Below are 22,585 nucleotides of genomic sequence, written 5' to 3'. Positions count from 1 at the left end.
TGTGGACAAACTGGATCCAATAGATGTTGTTTACCTTGACTTTCAGAAAGCTTTTGATAAAGTTCCTCATCAAAGGCTCCTTAGTAAGCTCGAGAGTCATGGAGTAAAAGGACAGGTCCGCTTGTGGATCAAAAACTGGCTAATTAATAAGAAGCAGAGAGTGAGTATAAATGGACAATTTTCGCAGAGGAGGACGGTAAGCAGTGGGGTGCCGCAGGGCTCAGTACTGGGTCCCATGCTCTTTAACTTGTTCATTAATGATTTGGAGTTGGGAGTAAGCAGTGAAGTGGCCAAGTTTGCAGATGACACTAAATTGTTCAGGGTGGTGAGAACCAGAGAGGATTGTGAAGCACGCCAAAGGGATCTGTTGAGGCTGGGTGAGTGGGCGTCAACGTGGCAGATGAGGTTCAATGTGGCCAAGTGCAAAGTAATGCACATTGGGGCCAAGAATCCCAGCTACAAATACAAGATGATGGGGTGTGAACCGGCAGAGACTGACCAAGAGAGAGATCTTGAGTTTGTGGTAGATAACTCACTGAAAATGTCAAGACAGTGTGCACTTGCAATAAAAAAAGGCCAAAGCCATGCTGGGAATTATTAGGAAGGGAATTGAAAACAAATCAGCCAGTATCATAATGTTCCTGTATAAATCGATGGTGCGGTCTCATTTGGAATACTGTGTACAATTCTGGGCACCGCACTGCATTGGAAAAAGTCAAGAAAAGGGCAACTAGAATGATTAAAGGTTAAGAACACTTTCCCTATGAAGAAAGGTTAAAACACTTGGGGCTCTTTAGCTTGGAGAAACGTCGACTGTGGGGTGACTTGATAGAGGTTTACAAGATTATGCATGGGATGGAGAAAGTAGAGAAAGAAATACTTTTCTCCATTTCTCACAATACAAGAACTCATGGGCAGTCAATGAAATTGCTGAGCAGTCAAGTTAAAATGGATAAAAGGAAGTACTTTTTCACCCAAAGGGTGATTAACATGTGGAATTCACTGCCACAGGAGGTGGTGGCGGTTACAAGCATAGCTAGCTTCAACAGGGGATTGGATAAAAATATGGAGCAGAGGTCCATCAGTGGCTATTAGCCTCATTATATTACTGGAACTATCTGGGGCAGTGATGCTCTGTATTCTTGGTGCTTGGGGAGGGGGGCAAAGTGGAAGGGCTTCTAGACCCATTTGTGAACCTCCTGATGGCACTTGGGTTTTTTTTTTTTTAAGTTTTGGGCCATTGGCCTGATCCAACATGGCTTCTCTTACTTTCTTATGTTCTTGTGGATGTCTTCTGATTAGAAAGAAGAGCTTTGATAAGCAATGTGGTATATTCTGTACCACAGTACCAGAGCCAGTTTGGTGTAGTGGTTAAGTGCATGGACTCTTATCTGGGAGAACCAGGTTTGATTCCCCACTCCTCCACTTGCACCTGCTGGAATGGCCTTGGGTCAGCCATAGCTCTGGCAGAGGTTGTCCTTGAAAGGGCAGCTGCTGTGAGAGCCCTCTCAGCCCCACCCACCTCACAGGGTGTTTGTTGTGGGGGAGGAAGGTAAAGGAGATTGTGAGCTGCTCTGAGACTCTTCAGAGTAGAGGGTGGGATATAAATCCAATATCATCATCATCATCTTCTTCTTCTTCTTCTTCTTCTTCTTCTTCTTCTTCTTCTTCTTCTTCTTCTTCTTCTTCTTCTTCTTCTTCTTCTTCTTCTTCTTCTTGTCATTGCTCACACGGTCACTGTTATTAATATTTTTCTTTAGGGTGCAATGAAATTGAAGGATACGTGGGTAACTTTGTTTACCTCTGTACATCATTTCCTCCCCCACAAAGATGTATCCGAACAAGATTAATCTGACTTTCGTTCCTTAGGTACACACCGCCTTTTCTACAAAAGATAAGCCCCCATCAGTGGAGACTTTTCAATGGTTCAGTAGCTTCGCTGTCATTTTGCTCCCTGCAGTAATTCCTTCTATGAGAACAACAATTATTTATTCACTGTGCAAGGTTGCCATGCCATCTAATGTAAGAGGTGAAGTGGAGGGGGGGGGGTGTTTGAGCATTTGTATTTGGAAAAATCTCAGCAGTCTGTTGATATGTTTGAAATCTCCAAAACAAGAAATCATACTGGGGATCTGTTTACAGTGCACATGTGTTGAGGGATACTGAGCTTGCACATGTGCATAAGAGGTCCTTTGTTGGATCACACCAAGGTTTATCCAAGTCCCACCTTATTTACAAGAAACCCAGCAACCGGCATGTCCCACTGTGGTCTGCTGGACATCAGTTAGAGATCTACCCATAGACGGCAGTCTTCCTTCTGCTCATACCGATTCTGACAACATACATTCTAAATACCATGGCTAAAATTTGGAAGGCCACAAGGGGAAAAGAAAAAAATGGTTATCACTGCAATTTGGCATTCACAATAAGCCAAGGAAGCTATTACACAAGAAGCTCTTGCACAAGAAGTCATGGAACTGAGATACTCTTAATGCGGCTCAGTTTGCCTCAAACAAAAGTCAACTGATTCCAGACAGAGAGATTTATAACGCCCGAGACAAGTGCTCAACGTTGGCTGGATCATGCCTAAAGTTCTTGCGCAAATTCACTTCCGACAAGAAAATGACTTTTTTTGCAGAAACCAGTTTCTGTGCATGAAAGAGGAGTTTTGGATGGTAGCCAGCGCCTGGATTGTGCAGTTGACCTGCACATATAAAACAGATGAATTATATTTGCAGGTCAGCTTTCAGAGGGATGTCTTACAAAATATTTTTTATTAGTAACAGGGTGTGCAGGAAATTTTAAACAGTAGGAAACCTTGCCTGAGCCTAGGCAATACATCACTGTATTTTAAAAAAAGGAAACTTCTTGCTCTCCCTCTCTCTCCCTCTCTCCAATTCACCAAGCAGCAACGGAATCTCCTCTTAAGAGCATTTAAGTTCTGGCCAGCAGTTAGCTAAAATAGAATGTACAACTTCCTCAGGCTTCAGAGACACAGAAAATCAAAACAAACTGAAAAACAATTACTTCCAACGAGAATGTATTACTTTATAGAAAGGGTTAAGCAGAAAACTTAAATCCTTATATACCACAAAAAAAATACAGAAAAACTTACTGTCAAGGTTCTCCAACAGCAAATTCAACAGAGTCATGAATCCCCCAATCGGCACAGCTGCGAAGTCCATCTCCTTAGCCCACCAAAATCCTGACACGTAACAATCCAACACAACAGCTTCTTTCAAAGATGTCTTGTGTTGTTTCAGATCCAGAAACAGTTCCAACTGTCTGTGATCAAAAAAGCTGCAGTTATCCCAAACTGCATGAAATCAGGTCAGCTAATGGAACCGGGACAAAAGGGATCCCCAGTTTTAAAAAGGCAGGTTTAACAGTTTCCGTTATGGGTAGATTCTGCTGCCCTAGAGGCCGTGTGATGCCCTGCCTTTCCCAGCACTGCTGCACCTCAGGCACAAGTAAAAGGTGGGGGTTCACAGTGCAATCCTCAGCAGAGGTACATCCTTTAAAGTCCACTGAAGTCATAGGCCTTAGAATGGTGCGACTTTGCTGAGGCCTGCACTATGAGAAACAACATTAATGAACTCTGCCTTTATACAGTCCTCTTAAATGAGTTCACAAAGGAAACTAAGAGTAGACAGATTATCTTTAAGTGACTATATGACACAAGATGACATGGGGTGCTTTCTGGTCAAGGAGTCCAGACGAAGGGTGGAGCCTTTAGAAAAAGATGGGCAAGAACAGGTATAAGTCACACAAATTGTTTGTCATGGGGGATTATAATAGACATAGGTGGAATTCTAGCAGGAGCGTCTTTGCATATTAGGCCACACCCTCCTGATGTAGCCAATTCTCCAAGAGCTTTTTGTAAGCTCTTGGAGGATTGGCTACATCAGGGGTGTGTGGCCTAATATGCAAAGGAGCTCCTGTTAGAATTCCACCCTTGATGATAGAGACTGTCATACATATCTACAATGAAGAAAAAGTTCAAGAAACTTACTTTTGAACTCCTGCTATATCTTGCTCCAGCAGAATGTTAATCTGGGCAGCAGAAAGGAACTTCCAAGCCATTGTTTCATCATATTTAATCATTTTGTCTTCTTCCTGTACCAAGACAATACATTATAGTTACAGCTGTATTCACATGTATAACGTATTTGATCTCAAGCATTTCATTTAATCAGCATGTAAAAAGAAACAATGGCTGCTGCCAACACTGACTGCATATTAGTTGCTTGGGGACAGGAGAAATAATAGGCAGATGAGTGAAAATTAATCTGTTTTAAGACTCACAGATGAAACATTTTTCCAAATGCCTCCATAGCCAAGTGGAAATTCCAACTCACACTAGAAGGCAAGCTAAACCTGGATCTCTAAACTTTGTGGTTTTCAAACCATGGTCTGGGGAATACCCCTGGTCTCTAAAACAGTTCATGTGGTTCACAGACTGGAATGAAAAAAGGGAGGACAGTAGGGAGGGAAAGCAGCACGGTATAGAAGAAGAACTGCAGATTTATACATCACTCCTTCTCTCTGAATCACTCAGAGTGGCTTACAATCTCCTTTATCTTCTCCTCCCCACAACAAACACCCTGTGAAGTGGGTGGGGCTGAAAGAGCTTTCACAGAAGCTGCCCTTTCAAGGACAACTCCTACAAGAGCTATGGCTGACCCAAGTCCATTCCAGCAACTGCAAGTGGAGGAGTGGAGAATCAAACCCGGTTCTCCCAGATAAGAGTCCACACACTTAACCACTACACCAAACTGGCCCAGGGGTAGCCAAACTTGCTTAATGTAAGAGCCGCATAGAATAGAATAGAACCATAAGACATGAATTTCAGATGTTTGAGGAAATGAAGGAAGAAAGGAAGGAAAATAGATGGGGAAGAGAGGGAGGAGGGAGAGGTGGAAAGAAAGCAACTTTAAATGCATTCTCCAAGCCACTAGCTGGCTTGGCTTGGAGAAATGATTTAAAGAGACAAATGTCTTCTCCACACTGGCTGATGGTGTGGTGGGAGCTCTGAGAGCTGCACAATATGTGTGAAAGAGCCACATGTGGCTCCTGAGCCACAATTTGGCCACCCCTGGTCTTGCCCGATCTCGTCTCAGAAGGGTTGGCATTTGGAAGGGAGACCACCGAGGAAGACTCTGGAGACAAAGGCAATGGCAAACATCTCAGCTTCTCACTTGCCTTGGAAGCGTCTTACTGGGGTCACTAGATGTCAGCTGCGACTTGGTGACACTTTATACACACACGTTAAAGAGTCAAATTTCCACCACAAGCAGAAGAGGCAGCCCATTCTATTCCTGCAAGTCATCTCCCCTCATTGCCTTTCTTCCTTTTTTGGGCGGGGGGAGGGGTGGAATTCTAGCAGGAGCTCCTTTGCATATTAGGCCACACCCCACTGATGTAGCCAATCCTCCAAGAGCTTACAAAAAGAGCCTTGTAAACGCTTGAGGGACTGGCTACATCAGGGGTGTATGGCCTAATATGCAAATAAGCTCCTGCTAGAATTCCACCCCTGCTGTCGGGGAAACCACTGAAATGCTTTGTCTAGGGTGTCCATGTGCAAGGCCAAGTCCTACCTCTATGTGAGAACTATCAACAATAAACAATATACAGAAGCCATATAGATTGCAATTGTGTAAGTAAATAATGAACTTTTTTGTAACCAAACAATACACTCTAATCTTTACCAAGTTTTTAAAAGTTTCTTAGCATTACGCACCATTCAGAATGTATTTAAATGCTGTAGTCTTCTTAGATAAAGTTTTCAATTCACAAATCTACCACACTAGACTAGGGGAGGCCAAAGTGCAGCACATGTGCCTCTTTCCCATATATTGTGTGGCTTCCAAAGCCCACACTGCCCCGTTGGTGGCTTGGAGAAGGCATTTCTCTCTTTACATCACTTCTCCAAGCCAAGCCAGCTGGCAGCTTGGAGAATGCATTTAAGTTAAAGTGGCTTTCTTTCCCCCTCTCCCCTACCTTCCACCATCTTCCTTCCTTCCTTCCTTCCTTCCTTCCTTCCTTCCTTCCTTCCTTCCTTCCTTCCTTCCTTCCTTCCTTCCTTCCTTCCTCTCAAACATCTGATGTTTACTCTAGGTGGCTCTAACATTAAGCAAGTTTGTGCACTCCTGCACTAGACAGATCAGCTAAATATGCAAGCAAGAAACTGATCTTTCTCCAAAATGGAATACAAATTAGGCAAGCAAAAGTGTTATTGGATGGCTGGATGATCTTTTATGTACCAGTTCCACATGAGTTGCCCTATGTAACTTCCACTGCTAGAAGAGGTATTGAGTACATTAGGTTCAAAGAACTGTTCTATACATCTGAAAAAATGGTATAACAGCAAATGTGCCAAGTGTTTCTAAACATGCATTTATTTTTAAAAGCATCAAAGAGGCCATGCTATCACTAGGCGGGGGAAAAAAAATATTCAACAGCATCTATTTTTGAGCTGTTCTGTTTCTTAAACAAGGAAGGGCACCAAAAATAGATGGGTTGATTTATAGTCCATCTCAAAATAGAAAGCAGCCACGTCCTGCAAGACAAAAAGTCAATACAAGGAGTAACTTCCTGCCCCCAAGCTCTTCGCGTCACAAACAATTAAAAATAATAAAGCACAAGAGCTGGATTGTTGAATACTCTGCAGAGCTATTGAAATTATTTTAACAATTTTTTTAAAATGGGCAATTTAGTGTCATTTAAAATAAACATAGAATCATAGAGTTGGAAGGGACCTCTAGTCCAACCCCTGCACAATGCGGGAAACTCACAAACACCTCCCCCTAAATTCACAGGATCTTCATTGCTGTCAGATGGCCATCTAGCCTCTGTTTAAAAACCTCCAAGGAAGGACATGGAAGAAACCACAACCCTGAGTACGTCTCCAAAATCTATAAGGATATGTAACAGTAAAAACTGACATTAACAGTTTAAGACTGTAAAGTCCTTGTGTTATGAGAAGAAGAAAAAAACTTGGTATCCATATCCTCTATACTAGGCACAATTTTATGAACTTCTACTATGTTCCCTCATAGTCACCTTTTTCTTAAACAAGAAAGCCCCGCCCCCGCCCAAAGCATCAGCCTTGTATCACAAGGAAAATGCCCCAGCCCCTTGATCATTTTGGTTGTCCTTTCCTGCACCTTTCCCACCTCTGTGATATCTTTTTCAATATGTGGCAGAACTGTAGCCAGTATTCCAAAGGTATCTACACCACAGATTTTTATACAGGCAGAAGGATACTGCCCATTTTCACTGAAATGCCTTTCCTAATCATGTGTCTTTTTCATTGGCGCACACACTGCTTTTTCTGAATTATTCACCATGACCTGACAATCTCGCTTCTGATTGGTCATCACCAATTCTGACGCTCTATCTGGTTAGGATTTCTTCTCGCCCCAATGTATATCGCTTTACACTGAATTGCACTTGCTGTTTTGATGGAAAGGAGGAGGAAGAGGAGGAGGAGACTGGATTTATACCCCCCCATCACTACCCAAAGGCACTACTTCCAGGCAGGGGTCATTTCATAGAAAAAGAGGTGCCAGAGCTCATTAGCACAACTCAGTTACATAACTCATTTGGATATGCCACACACCAACATCAACGGAAAGCGTACTAAATTATATCCGCTCAGCATCTACCTTAAAATGCTTCTTAAATTATAATTGTCATAATAAAAACTCCCTCCAATCATACTTTTTAAGTTACTTTCTCCTATGTGACCACAGTGGCATGATGAAGATTTCTATCTGTCCGCTTTATATATTTTGTCCTATTTTTTGGTTATTTCCCCATTCTCATAGGAGGTTTGAACAATGGACCCCATAAGTAAGTATTTGGGGTGGGGTTTAAGAAAGAAAGAAGTTCCAGAGCCCCACTCCTGTGAGCTCCTGCCCAAAATGACACCTGCTTCAGGGACATATATGGGGGGGGGGGGACAGTGAATGCAGATGTATCACTGTTTTCCCACTTTTCAAAGAGATTTCCTTGAGAAAGATCTCTGTGCTTAAACGAACAACAGTGAGAAGAACCCCATCCTGGGTACAAGTTCTCAAATCTTTTAAGAACACAGAAGTCATCTTGGCTTTAAATCGAAACAACTCTTCTCCAAATCGCTATTTCAAAAATTGATGTAAACCAGCAGTAACACAAATGTACTGACCTTTCTCACTTTTGACAAAACGAAGCACGATGCAACAAAACACAAGAGCTCCCCCTTCCTTAACCACGTCTGAAATAAATTGCACTGTTGACCCTTACCAGGGGTTCTTTTGTAGCAGGAACTTCTTTGCATATTAGGCCACACCCCTCTTATGCAGCCAATCTTTCAAGAGCTTACAGGGCTCTTAGTACAGGGCCTACTGTAGCTCTTGGGGGATTGCCTACATCAGGGGTGTGTGGCCTAATATGCAAAAGAGTTTTTGCTACAAAAAAGCCCTGACAAGTACATAATCCAAAGCAATGCACTGTGTTCTGAGATGATGACTATTAACTTCTCAAACTTCATGCATATGTTACAAACAAATTTGATCTTAGCCCCCCCCCCTCGTTTAAAAATGAGTCAATGACTGAGCTTCAAATTTTATTTTAATTCATTGAAAGCCAACCTTTCTCACCTGGACTTAAAGTGGAAAAGAAAGAAAGAAAGAAAGAAAGAAAGAAAGAAAGAAAGAAAGAAAGAAAGAAAGAAAGAAAGAAAGAAAGAAAGAAAGAAAGAAAGAAAGAAAGAAAGAAAAGACTGACAGAGAAAGAGAGAGAGGAAGGGAGGGAGGAAGTAAGGAAGACAGGGGAAAGACTGACAGAGAAAGAAAGAAAGAAAGAAGAAAGAAAGAAAGAAAGAAAGAAAGAAAGAAAGAAAGAAAGAAAGAAAGAAAGAAAGAAAGAAAATAATTCAATCAGACCAGCATATAAAAAAAATCTATTTCTACCCATCTCACCATTGGAGGAGGAGGCACTGAGACTTTAAAACATACATACTTGTACAACTTCCTGCCAACAGTTTTCTTTAACTTTTTATTAAAGGAAGCTACCAGCATCTTTTTCATTTGGCTAGTGTGTGGTTCTCAAAGTGTGCTCCCAGGAATGGTGGGGTTCCTCAGAAGCTTGCCATGTCCTCCTCAACGAGAAGAGGAATAGCAGCAGATGTGCTTCAGAGAAAGACTGCTTGTGCATCATTACCCGCCTTCCTTGCAATGCCCAGCTGTGGCAATGCTGGATGTGTCTGAGAATGCACACAGAGTCTGCAGAGAGCAATGACGAGGTCCAAGACACCCTGCGTGAAATGATCAAATGACCCACAATCCTCTGCAGTGCACAAACCTGCAGAGATCCCCTTGCATACAAAATCTATGTGGAAAAGATGTCCTGAAACTAGGACGTCTGAAAAGAATTGCGTTAGGTACACCTTTACAGGTTCCACCTTGTGACCTGGAAGGTAAAATTCTGCGGCTGCATGTCTCACATGGTTCCTTGAGTCCACTTGTTTGAAAAGGACGGTCCTGAGTGAATGTTTGATCAACAGCAGAAATCTAGTACACAATCCGTTCTAATTTGCTAAAACCAAAGTTATGTGTACACTTTCAAGGGTTTTAATGATTATTCGGGAATCTCACCCCACCCCACTTCAGTCAACATGCATTGCTAGTGTTCATAAGGTGTACTTTTCTTACTTTATCAGTTCAACCCATCCAGCTAGTGAGGAACAAGATGCTCCCCTTACTTGTTTCTCCAGGATGATAGGCCATGCTGCCCTGTGACTAGAATTAGATGCAATCCCGCTATAGCAATTGCTCTTTGGCCTGCTCCACTGCCACGTCTTTCACTGTCTCCCTTGACTCTGTTCAGTGGTAAAACTGACAATTTTAAGGGAAGCCATCGTGGCTCTGGTTATTTTATTTATTTAGCATTTTTTTAAACCTCTCCTCTTTAAGGAAGATGCCTGAGGCAGCTGACAAAATAAAGCATAATAAAAACAAAATATTAAATGTCTCTAATTAAAATTCTGCACTACAGAATCTGCAGCACCAAAACATAAACCACTGAGCAGTTTAGAAAATGGTTCCAGACTAGAAGCACTCTAGAATGGTGTTAAAAGACTACTTAATTAAAAGCTCGAGTGAACACCAATGTTTTTACCTGGTGCCTAAAGCAGAGCAGCGTAGGTGCCAGGTGGGCCTCAAGGAGAAGGGTGTTCCATAAACAAGGGGCCATTACTGAAAAAGCCCTGTTTCTGATTTCCACCCATCTCACCACTGAAGGAAGAGGCACTGAGAGCAGACCTTGTGAAATAGCCGTGATTCCCTCATGACTTTCTTTTCTGGGGATGAAAAAAATCTGTCAATATCACCATTATTTTCTCCTCCTCAGAACAGCATGTATACACAGTAACAGTTTATTTGGTCTGGTATACAGAGTAATAGTGTATTTAAATCAACACAGAGAGAGAATCTGAGGTCTTGTTAGAAGCATGGATGAAGAATGGGGGCTGCTGGCATTTGTGACACTGACGAGGCTTTTCTTTTTCAAACAATTTTATTAGTAACGTATGTTAGTACATTCGATTTCTTACATCATTAATAACTGCTTTTTCCCTCTAGCCCATATATTACTTTCTAACCACCCCTCCCCCATTACTTGACCCCCGCCAGTGTACTATACTTAAAATATTAGTATTAAAGGTACCCTTAATTAATAAGAACCAAAATTCATATCCTTCTCCCTCTTATACTTAATCATTATCAAAAATTGTCCAGTGTCTTTTTATTTTCCACTCTTTTTCTACGTATCTTCTAAATTTTTTCCACTCCATCTTAAATACATCTAAATCATAGTCTCTTAAGGTTCTTGTTAACTTGTCCATTTCACTCCATGTCATAACTTTCCCATTTCACTCCATGTCATAACTTTCCCATTTCACTCCATGTCATAACTTTCCCATTTCTCTGGTATTTTTTCTTGCTTCCACAGCAGCTGAGAGCAAGTACCAGATTCTTCATCTTCTGGTACACCTCTCAGACGAATCTGTGTCTCCATCAACTTGCAGTCATGTATTATCACCTTTTCTTGTAATTTTAACAAGGTGGAATCATGTGTTTTCACTGTCTCTTCCACCTCTTGTACTTTTTTGTTATTACTACAGTCTCATTTCTGAGATTCTCTATCTCCTTTTTTAAATTCTTTTTTTGAGTCCTCAATGTCCTTTCATTTCTTTTTTAGAGGCAGTTATCATTTCTTTCACCCCCTTCATTATCCTGGCTTCCATTGCATCTAATTGGGCTTGCATTTCTCCATTGAAGCAGATCTAGTACGAATTTGCTTCGGGTCTGACATGTAAAAAAGACCAAAAAATTTTATCTCACCAAATTAAATTTGGACCATCAGGTTTAATAAAGTGAAGCTTGCCCTTTCCAATGAACCCAATTTCGCCATCGTCTGGGCCTCCCAGGCTCAGATATTAATATTTAAAGTTTTTATTTTCCCCAAAATGGCGGTTGCGACTTTTGCTTCACTTTAAAAAAATTTCCTTCTTTTCCCTTTATCCAGTTCAGATCTTCTTCACCACTGTCCAATAGTCCTTATTTTAAAATTACCAACTCAATTAACTCCACCAATTTTTATTGTCCCAGTCACTTTAAAAACGTTGTTAAAACTTTGTCCTCCCAGCAATGGCTGCCGATGTTTCTCTCTAATATTATAATCCTAGAGTAGGCTGTTTACGTCTCTTCCTTCCTTCTTCTTCCTCTGGTACTTCCTGCTTTTCCTGCCACCAAGTCTCGTTTCACTGGTAGAGAAATCTCACGATGTCTGACGTACTTCCTGTGTTGACTGTGAGTGCTGCAGATCTATGACGATGGGGCTACTTCCTCAACCACAGATAGACTAAACCATAAATTCCTTTCTCCTTTTAGCACTGTCTTTATTTATTTATTTTTTATTTATCTGGGATTTATATCCCGCCCTTCCCACCGAGTGGCTCAGGGCGGCTTACAACATATATAAAACTAACATAAAAATATAAAATTACACTTTAAAATTAACATTTCATAGATTTACTTTTAGATGAACTTTTAGATTTACAAAGTTCAAATTTAGCCCCTTTTCTTCTCCTCCTTTCAGGCTTCCATTATATCCAACTCCCACCTTTTAATTTTGTTTTGTTTAGCTTTAGTTAGTCCCAGAGTGAAAAGATAGCGATCAATACCTTTTTTTTGTAGTTTATCTAAATCGACACCAGTCTTTTGTAGATTAGATGTTTAAAGTTGTAAAAGAAGACTCAGATCCTGTCGAGCTTAAGTCAAATAAATGACTCTGGAAACTTCTGTAGATGATGAATATGCAACTTCTTTCCGGAGATCCCTCAAAGGAGCCCCCTCTGGGACACCCTTTCAGCCAAGATAAGTCTCCTCAAAGTATCTGTGCATATCTTGGATAATTCTCTAGCTGAGAAAAGTAGGCAGAAGGCATTAGTTTGCCTTTTACTACCCCGAACAGAAGTGCCAGCCTGCCCCCGTTAAGGAAAGCAGCTCAGCTCGCCATTTTCCGATCCCGGAAGTCGTGACACTGACAAGGCTTTTTACCTGACTCTATCAGTGTGAATGGCAACTGCTGAGGAGGGGCCATGCAGGAAACCTCTCTGCTGCAGACCCCCACAGACATGGGAAAGAAGGAAGAACTGGTCAGGAAGTCACGCTATATGCTATACCTACTAGAAGTAAAGTATCAAAGAGACACTTCCACACAGCAAGGAAGGTAGATTCAGATGGGTAGTTCTCTCTGAAGCAAGAGAACAAAGCTTGAATCCAGTGGAACCTTTATGTCCAGTGGAACCTGTATAAACCAGGGGAGGCCAAACTGTGGCTCGGGAGCCAAATGTGGCTTTTTCACACATATTGTGCAGCTCTTGAAGCACCGCCCCCCCCCCAATCATCTGGTTTGGAGAAGGCATTTCTCTCTTTAAGCCAGCTGACAGCTTGGATAATGCATATAAAGTTGCTTTCTTTCTACCTCCCCTCCCTCCTCCTTCCATCTATTGTCTTTCCTTCCTTCCGTCCTGCAGCTCTCAAACATCTGACATTCATGTCTTGCGGCTCTCCAACATCTGGCATTTATTCTATGTGGCTCTTATTTTATGCAAGTTTGGCCACCGCTAGTATAAACTCTCAAGTGCATGCTGGAGAAGGGCACACAAAAGCCTATACCCAGAATAAAATATGGCAAGGGAGGGTTGATACGTTTTTCTGAATGTGTAACTACGTTCAGGGTCTCAAAATCTCCTTAAGATCCCTGGACCGAAAGAAGCTCGATTGTCCCACACTAGAGCCACAGCGTTCTCAGGTACCAGCCCCCACTTTGTGGAATGCCCTCCCCAAAAACATCAGGGCCCTGCGGGACCTGCCACAGTTCTGTAGGGCCTGTGAGACCGAATTATTCAAACTTGCCTTCAATGGATAGGGGGAGGCGGCTGTTGTCTTACAGCACTGAGCTAATACAATGGAAATTAGAAACTTGCCATCTTGGACTTTTAATATGTATGGAAATGTTTTATTATATATTTTATTTTTAATACGATATGTTTGTTAATTGCTAATGTTTTTAAACTGTTGTTAGCCTCCCTGAGCCTGTCAGAGGAGGGCGGGATATAAATTTGATGAATAATAAATAAATAAATAAAGCTCTATAGAAAAATTGGATGACTAAAAATGCACTTTGGATAGAACGCATCTAGTCTGAGGTGAGGAAAAAAATACAGGAAGGATGGGATGCAATTGTAAATCTATCTTCCTACACAGCATCAATTTAAAAAGCAGATACCAGCAAATGCAAAGCCATATTTCCACCTTTATCCATGTACAGCATCAACGGCAGGGAGGTACATAACACCACAGGTAGTACATCTGAAATCAGTGAACAGTATACAGTTAACAACAAATGCCTTGAGAGCAAGCTATAATTGCTCAAAGAATTTATGGAGTATTGTCCTTAGTAGCCAAAAAGATAAATCAATATGTTCTAGTGGTTAAATGGCCATACATTTGTTATGGGTTTTTTTAACCTGATGTGCTAATGGCCTGATTAAAACTGATTACTTAAATCAAGCATTTCTGCTTTAAAAACAAACAAACAAACAGCAGCTTAATCCAAAAACAAGTTGCAGTGAATTGAATGATGCTTGTAGCCAAGTAAGTCTGTATAGGGTTGCAGTTAAATTGTCCTGATTTTTAAAAGAATCACATAGTTCATTTAAAGACAAGGCACCTAAAAAAAATCATAAGATGCTGTACAAAAATAAAGGAGGCTTGGTTTCAGTCTAAAGTGAAGGATAACCTACATTAGGGAAAAGGGAAGGCGTGTTGGAGGAGGGAAGGAAGAGCCAAACAGCTGCAGCTATGCAGTTATTAAAGACACAGATGTCCTGCTGAGAGGAATACAAAGACACCAACCCAACATCTACATTTTACATCTTTGTAGAGTCTCACCTTTTTACATCTTCCACTATTAGTCTCACAACAGTATCCACCGGTAAAAAACCTCCCAGCCTGGCAGCCCCATAAGAGAGAACCTTTGCCTGTTTCTGTGATGCTATTTAAGGAAGTATGTGAGCATGTACCTGATGGGGAAAAGCTTCATCTTTAAGGCCAACAGCCTTTAGGTGGTGGCTGGAGATCACCTGCCAGGACAACTGATCTGCAGGTGACAGAGATCAGATCACATGGAGAAAATGGCCACTTTGGAAGGTGGACTCTGTGGCTTTATTCCCCATTGAAGTCCCTCCCCTCCCCAAACTCTGCCTTCTTCAGGTTCCACCCCCAAAATCCCCAGGTATTTCCCAACCCAAAGCTGGTAACCCTATTCATCTGATAAGTTTCTGACCAATTTCCCACTAGCCTTACCTCACTCTCACTCTCCTCTTCTACAGTGGGGCTTTCCTCGGATTTTTGCGCAAGCTGCCCCCAGGCTGCAACTCGCTCTGCCTCTTTCGCGCAGCAAGCAAGAGCCTCTAAAAACCGGTTTCTGCTTGCTGTGCGAAAGCAGCAAAGCGAGTTGCAGCCCCAAGTCAGCTTGTGCAAAATCCAACGGAAGCCCCACGGAGAAGAGGAGAGTGACAGTGAGGTAAGGCTGGTGGGAAATCGGTCTCTGTTTCTCATACAACTTTGGAAGGCTCCACAAATAAAAAAGGAGTAACTCCATGCTACTGTAATAAGTGCTAACTACTCCAGAGTAAACACATGTTCTGACTTGACACGTGCAGTCACTGCTGGGAGACAGGATTTCAAATACATTCATAATTAACATCGCTTTTACAAGTGCAGTTGGGGGAGAAGCACATTAAAAAAACTCAACTGCTGCGGACAGTTCCGGCACTAGGTGAATGCTCCGATTCCCCCGATGAAGCAGAATGGTTTGAGACGGTATTTTCAAAAAGGGTTTACAGCTATATTAGAATGGTTCAAGAAAGCACTGTTATAAAAGGAATGGGACTATGATGCATACCACTATGTACAGTTTGCATTATCTTGCTCTTATCATATCATTTTGTGCTCTTATAACTCAATATGTTTTATATTGTTTGACATTTTTGCATTGCATTGTTTACTGGGCACATTGTTTGCTGGGCACAGGTTTGAAACTCAGTTTGCTTTTCCATTGTGTAGCAGTTTTGCATCACATTGTTTACTGGATGCTCACATTGTTTTACTTTGCATTTTGCACACACCTTGAAGAAGAAGACCGTAGATTTATACCCTGCCCTTCTCTCTGAATCAGAGTCTCAGAGTGGCTTACAATCTCCTTTACCAAGAGCAAAAGACTAGTGACGGGGAATATAGAAGGTGGCTGGAAAGAGAAGAACGGACAACAAGACAGAAAGAGAAAGAGAAGGAGAAGTAGAACCAAGGCTTAATAAAGAGAGGGAGAGACAGTTTTTAGCAGGGAACTCTGCGGCTGTCCCTCCCTTGAAGAAAGGGTGAGAAACAAAAGGATATAAGAACCAGAGAAATAGAGACAGAGACTAAGACTATATATAGAAATTCTCCTGGGACAGACTGTAGGCGGTTAAATAAAAGGGGAGAAAGAAGACAGAAGAAAGAAAGAAGAAGAAAGAAGCCAATAAGAAGAAAGAAGAAAGAAAACAAAGTAAAACTAATAAGACTGAGCCTTAAAATAATTGTGGGTCTTAGCTGTAATGATTATACTGAATTGAGAGTTGTGTTTTCTTAATTTAGAGTAATATTAATGCCAAAGAATGAATTGTTAACGTGAAGAAAGGTTGGGGGAAGAGATATTGATTCATTATTTATTATTTGTTTAGGTATTGATGAAATGTGGAATTGATTTACCAAGGAATTGACTTATTGATTTTGGGGGAGATACAACAAAATGAAATGGTGGGGGTTTGACTTAGGTAATTATTAGTAGTAGTTAAAGTGACTCATAACTTCTGAATGGTTAATACCTATTAATACGCTGAAGTAATTGGTGTGTGTTGTGAGTAATAACTGAAATAGAAGCAATATAAAGCCAAGAGAAAGTTGTTTTACATTGTTTTAGTGATCAGAAATATTAAGGGTATGGGAGACAAAGAGAAAAAAGAAAGACAGATGGAGGCCAAAGTCAAAAAAGTGGGCCAGGGCACCTCACCGGGAGGTCCAAGACCCATACCACCAACAGATAATCAGGAAGCTATAGAGAAATTGCAAGCGATAATGGTGGCAAGCTTTAAGCAAAACCAAGAAGCCCTGGCAGGGATGAAAATGGATCTGATGGGGGAGATTAAAAAAACAAATGATAAAATGGACGATTTTCAAAAACAATTATTAGCAAACACACAGCAAGTGCATAGTTTGGTTGCCAAAGTTGAAAGACTGGAAGATCAAAGTAAAGTCACCACAGTGACGGTGCGGGAGAATCAAACTGAACTAGTGGAGTTGGAAGACAAAGTAGCGAAATTAGAAATGGAAAAAGCGGCATATGTACTAAGGTTCCAGAATATCCCAGAAGCGAGGGGAGAGAACTTAGAGGATAAAATCCTGGAGATACTAAATACAGAGGAAGAGAAATTACTGGAGGGAGGAAAGAGTGAGATTGACTGGGTTAGGAGAATATCTTCCTCCTACTCCAGAAGACATAATCTGCCAAGAGAAGTTTTAGTAAGGTTTGTTCGAATTGCGATCTGTGAAAAGATTCAAAAAAAGGCAAGAGATGAAGGCTTATCTTGGCAAAATATCAATATCAAAGTCTTGAAAGATGTTCCCTGGACAATTCGCCAAAGAAGACAGGGATATAAGAAGTTGACCAGTTGGCTATTGAAGCAGTCAATTCAATTTAGATGGCTGGTGCCAGAAGGAATCTTTTTTACTTACCAAGCCAAGAGGTACAATATTACTACCCTGGGAAAAATGGAAGACTTCTGGGACAGTTTTGTAGCTTCAAGTAACCAGAGTTCTGATGTAGGGGAAGATCAAGAGGAAGAAGCAGACTTGTATGGAAAGGAAGTAGAGGATACCTGCAAGTTCAGAAGAGAAGGAGTTAGAACAAGACAATTCACTAAAAGAGACCAAAGAACAACAGAAGAAAGTAAAACGATATTAGGATGAACAAAAAGACGGGATTGCAGATTATATTGGTAAATGTGAACGGTTTAAATGAACCAAAGAAGAGAAGGAAAACCTTTCTACTGCTTCAGAAAACTAAAGCCCAAATAATTTGTCTTCAAGAAACGCATATAAAGGAAAGTGATACTAAGTTTCTACAAAATAAGAGATTGGGACAGTTATATTGTTCATGTGATGAAGGGAAGAGGAGAGGAGTAGCCATATATGTTCACCATAATATAGACTCCAAACTGATCTATAGAGATGAATTGGGAAGGATCCTGATAATAGAAACAACAATTAACAAAAAAAAGATTTTGTTTGTAAATAAATACGCCCCGAACGACAAACAAGAAAATTTCTATAAAAATGTACATGAGAAATTAGTGGAGTTACAGACGGAAACTTGTTGCATTGTAGGAGATTTTAATGCGGTATTTGATGCTCAAAAAGATAAAAAATTCGAAAAGTTAAAGAAAAATCCATCACGCAGTGTCTTGCCAAAGACTTTTCTCAAGATGGTAGAGGAACTAAGTCTTATTGATATCTGGAGGGTTAAGAACCCACAAACAGAAGATTTTACACACTTTTCACAAGCTCACAGGTGTTGGTCTAGAATCGACATGTGTTGGATGACGATAGGCTTGATTCCGCAAGTTAACCAAGCTAACATTCTCCCGAAAACATTTGCTGACCATAATCCATTGCAAGTGATGATACATTATCCATCAAGGAACAGTCGTTGGACTTTGAATACCCAAATTTTAAAAGAGACAGCATTTCTGGAAGGGGCGAAAAAAGAAATAAAAGAATTTTTTCAACGTAATGTGGAAGAAGATACTAGCATCCAGAATATTTGGGATACTTTCAAGGCCTTTTTTAGGGGTATGGCTATTAGCTATTCGGCGAAAAGAAATCGGGAACGTATGAAGCTATTTAACGATTTAGTGAAAGATCTAAAAGAGCAAGAGAGGCAGCAGAAAATTAGTAATACGAAAGAGATAAAAGTAAAAATACAAGTTACGCAACACAGAATTAATTTATGGCTAACAGAAGAACTGGAAAGGAAAATGAAATGGACTAAACAAAACTTTTTTGAAAATGCAAATAAAACAAGCAGATGGTTAGCCTACAAACTTAAAAAGGAAAAGGAAAAAAAAATTATAAGATCACTTAAAAATCAAGAAGGTGAAGAGACCACACAAGAAGATCAAATGGAACGAATTGTCAAAAGCTTTTATCAAAATCTATACAAAAAACAGGAAATTGAAGAGCAACGGCAAGAAGAATATATCCAAAGCGTTAATGTGAAACAAATTACGAAAGAACAACAGGATTCATTAGATAGCTCTATCACAATCCATGAAATAACTGAAGCAATTAAGCAACAGAAATCTAACAAAACGCCCGGTTTGGATGGTCTTCCGGTGGAAGTATATAAATCTCTTGAAGATGTACTTTTAATTCCCTATAAAAAATTGTTGGAGAAAATTCAGGAATCAGCAATAATTCCAACATCTTGGAGAGAGGCGTTGATTACACTAATTCATAAAGAAGGAACAGAGTTAACGGAAATTAAGAACTATAGACCAATTTCTCTCCTAAACGCAGATTACAAAATTTTTGCAACGATACTGACAAATAGATTTAAGAAAGTAGTAACCAATATAGTACAGGAAGATCAAACTGGATTCATACCGGGAAGAATGATGCGGCAGAACTTAAGATATTTTTTGAACATCTTAGAATACTATAAGGATCATCCTGATAAACAATTTGCAGGAATCTCATTGGATGCTGAAAAAGCGTTTGACAACGTGAATTGGAATTTTATGAGCAAAGCATTGGAGGCTATTGGTTGTGGCAAGAATTTTAAGAAGCTCATTGAGGTTATATATACCAAACAAAATGCAAGAATTAATATAAATGGGAACAACTCAGAATTTGTGGAAATAGAACAGGGGACCAGACAAGGGTGCCCTCTTTCCCCTCTTCTTTTTGTAACTACAATAGAATTCTTGATTCAAAAAATAAGAGAGGATACTGAAATTAGAGGCTTGAAGGTAAAGAACGAAGAATTTAAGATTCAAGCATTTGCAGACGACCTGTTGTTTTTTCTGGAGGATCCTATCTCTTCGATTGATAAACTAAAAATGAATTTGCAACAATTTGGAGAAGTCTCTGGATTTAAAGTTAACACACAGAAAACTAAATTCCTAACTAAAAATATGACCAAAGAGCAAATTAAGCAATTAGAAGATAAATCGGGCTTTAAAAATGAGAAGAAAATTCGATATTTGGGAATTCACTTAACAAATGATGTGAAATCTCTCTATTGTGACAACTATGAGAAGATTTTAAAGGAAATTGAAACGGATTTGGAGAAATGGCGAGACCTGCAAATTTCCCTTCTGGGAAGAGTAGCCACAACTAAGATGAACATTTTGCCTAGAATCCTATTCTTATTTCAGATGATTCCAGTCCAACTACCCAATTTGTTCTTTCAAAAGCTCAATAAAATGATTATGACTTTTGTATGGCAAAACAAGAAGCCAAGGATTAAGTTAAAAATTCTTCAAGAGAGCAAATTAAGAGGGGGTATGGCCTTACCAAACTGGTATTTATACTATAAAGCCTCTTGCCTAGCCTGGGCCAGAGATTGGTGTCTGTTAGAAAACAAAAGATTACTAGTATTAGAGGGGGCAGGACTGACTAAAGGCTGGCATGCATACATCTGGTACCAGACCTCGCCAAAAAGCACCAATTTCCAGGCACATGAAGTTCGCAAGGCAATTTATAAGATTTGGTTTGAGACTAAAAAGAAAATTTATACATATACTCCATTGTGGGTTTCACCAGTAGAAGCAGCTACCCACCCTAATTTATATGACTGGAAAACTCCTCAAAATTATGCAACACTGTTAGATACCAAAAACAACCTAAATCTGGAAGTAAACATAATCCCGGACTGGTGGGTCAGATGCCAAATTAAGTCAACGTACCAATCTGATAAAAGCGTGGGCTTTCCTAAAGATGCCAAAGTAAATGAATTTGATACAATGATATATGAACCCAAAAATCTTATTTCAAAAATTTACAGCTGGTTATTAGAGACGGAAATGCAGTCGGAAACGGTTAAAGAGAGCTGGATAAGATGGTTACAGGACTTTGGCTATTCGATTGAATTGGAAGAATGGGAAAAGATTTGGAAATATAACATCAAATTGACTAAATCGGTAGTCTTCAAAGAAAACTTATATAAAATGATGTATAGGTGGTACCTGACTCCTGCGAGATTAGCCAGAATGAACCCAACCTATAATGACAAATGTTGGAAATGTAAAAAAGTTAAAGGGACACTCTATCACATTTGGTGGAACTGTGAGATTGCTAGAAAATTTTGGACACAAATAAGTATATGGATCCAAAAGGTATTAAAGAAAAGGCTGAAACACTCCCCCGAACTATATTTGTTGAGTGTATGTAGAGAAAACTTAACTCAGGGTGAGAAAAAATTGGTAATATATATGATTACAACTGCCAGAATTCTCTTTGCAAAATATTGGAAATCCCCCCAAATCCCGTGTAAGGAAGAATTTTTGTTTAAATTACTGGAGTCTGCCGAAATGGATGTCTTAACCATAAGGTTGAGAGACGGAAATTGGCAAGAATGTATAAAAACTTGGGAACCAGTGTATATATGGGCGAAAAGTATGGGATATGATACGAGACAGTAGATTTAATATTCCTATATGCTCCCAAAGCTCCTTTCACATGTGGTGGTTAAAAAAAAATATAAATAAATAAAAAATAAAAAAAATAAACAATCTCCTTTACCTTCTTCCCCCACAACAAACACCCTGTGAGGTAGGTGGGGCTGAGAGAGCTCTCCCAGAAGCTGCCCTTTCAAGGACAACTCCTGCACGGGTTTATGGCTGACCCAAGGCCATGCCAGCAGCTGCAAGTGGAGGAGTGCGGAATCAAACCCGGTTCTCCCAGATAAGAGTCTGCACACTTAACCACTGGCACTACACCAAACTGGCTCAGTGAGTCTCACTTGAGGAAGGTGGGCTATAAATGAAAGTAAATAAATGGATAAGCTTCAAGGGACTAGAGCCCACTTCTTCGGATGCAATGTCAAGAGAACAGTAAAGAAAACACAAAGTGATATAGTATATGATTCAAGGCCACCAGACATCCCCTTTCTCAAAGGACAGTTCACTTTTCCGAGGCCTGGGTGCACCTGAAACGTTTTGCTTCTGCTTCTGTCCAGCAAAATTGGTTGCAGAGGCTGAGGAAGTTAGCTTCCTGAGTAGGAACAGATCCACAGATACCTGCCAGCGCTAAGCAGGCTGTTTGAAGTAAATTAAAAATAATGAGACATAAGAAAGAAGAGCAGGGACCCTGGAAAGGTCCCTGTCAACAGTTAACACCTGGATAACAGAAAAAGCTGACACGAGGTGAGCTGTTTTTATATTATGCACACATTATGTGCAAATTGGCATAGATGAAAATAAACGATCACATGCAACTTCTTATTTTTGTCATGTGTAGACAGTCACTCCAATACAACTATATAGAGGAAGATTACATACAAAAAAAGGGAGTGAAACATTCTGGCAACTAGAATGATTAAAGGGCTGGAACACCTTCCCTATGAAGAAAGGTTGAAACGCTTAGGGCTCTTTAGCTTGGAGAAACGTCGACTGAGGGGTGACATGATAGAGGTTTACAAGATAATGCATGGGATGGAGAAAGTAGAGAAAGAAGTACTTTTCTCCCTTTCTCACAATACGAGAACTCGTGGGCATTCGATGAAATTGCTGAGCAGACAGGTTAAAACGGATAAAAGGAAGTACTTCTTCACCCAAAGGGTGATTAACATGTGGAATTCACTGCCACAGGAGGTGGTGGCGGCCACAAGCATGGCCACCTTCAAGAGGGGGTTAGATAAAAATATGGAGCAGAGG

General features: G+C 40.4%; 1 protein-coding gene across 4 annotated transcripts in view; it reads right to left on the bottom strand.

Annotated features, from left to right (window-relative positions):
• Positions 1–22,585, bottom strand: part of CABCOCO1 (ciliary associated calcium binding coiled-coil 1) — a 112,850-nt gene that overhangs the window by 87,527 nt on the left and 2,738 nt on the right. For 2 of the 4 annotated variants that reach the window (XM_060241103.1, XM_060241099.1), the window contains exons 2-3: positions 4,013–4,116; positions 3,116–3,285 (exon numbers count right to left, since the gene is read on the bottom strand). In XM_060241103.1, coding sequence (XP_060097086.1) covers positions 3,116–3,285; positions 4,013–4,104 — 262 coding nt within the window. In that variant the 5' untranslated portion in view covers positions 4,105–4,116. Of the gene's footprint in view, positions 1–3,115; positions 3,286–4,012; positions 4,117–10,161; positions 10,343–14,501; positions 14,671–22,585 lie in introns of those variants that run through there. The other 2 variants (XM_060241100.1, XM_060241101.1) reach the window with 2 other exon arrangements.

Source organism: Heteronotia binoei, chromosome 6 (genome assembly GCF_032191835.1).
Source record: "Heteronotia binoei isolate CCM8104 ecotype False Entrance Well chromosome 6, APGP_CSIRO_Hbin_v1, whole genome shotgun sequence".
Classification (NCBI taxonomy): Eukaryota; Metazoa; Chordata; class Lepidosauria; order Squamata; family Gekkonidae; genus Heteronotia; species Heteronotia binoei.
The sequence above is the reverse complement of the archived record's forward strand: the minus strand, read 5'-3'. Positions and strand labels throughout refer to the sequence as shown.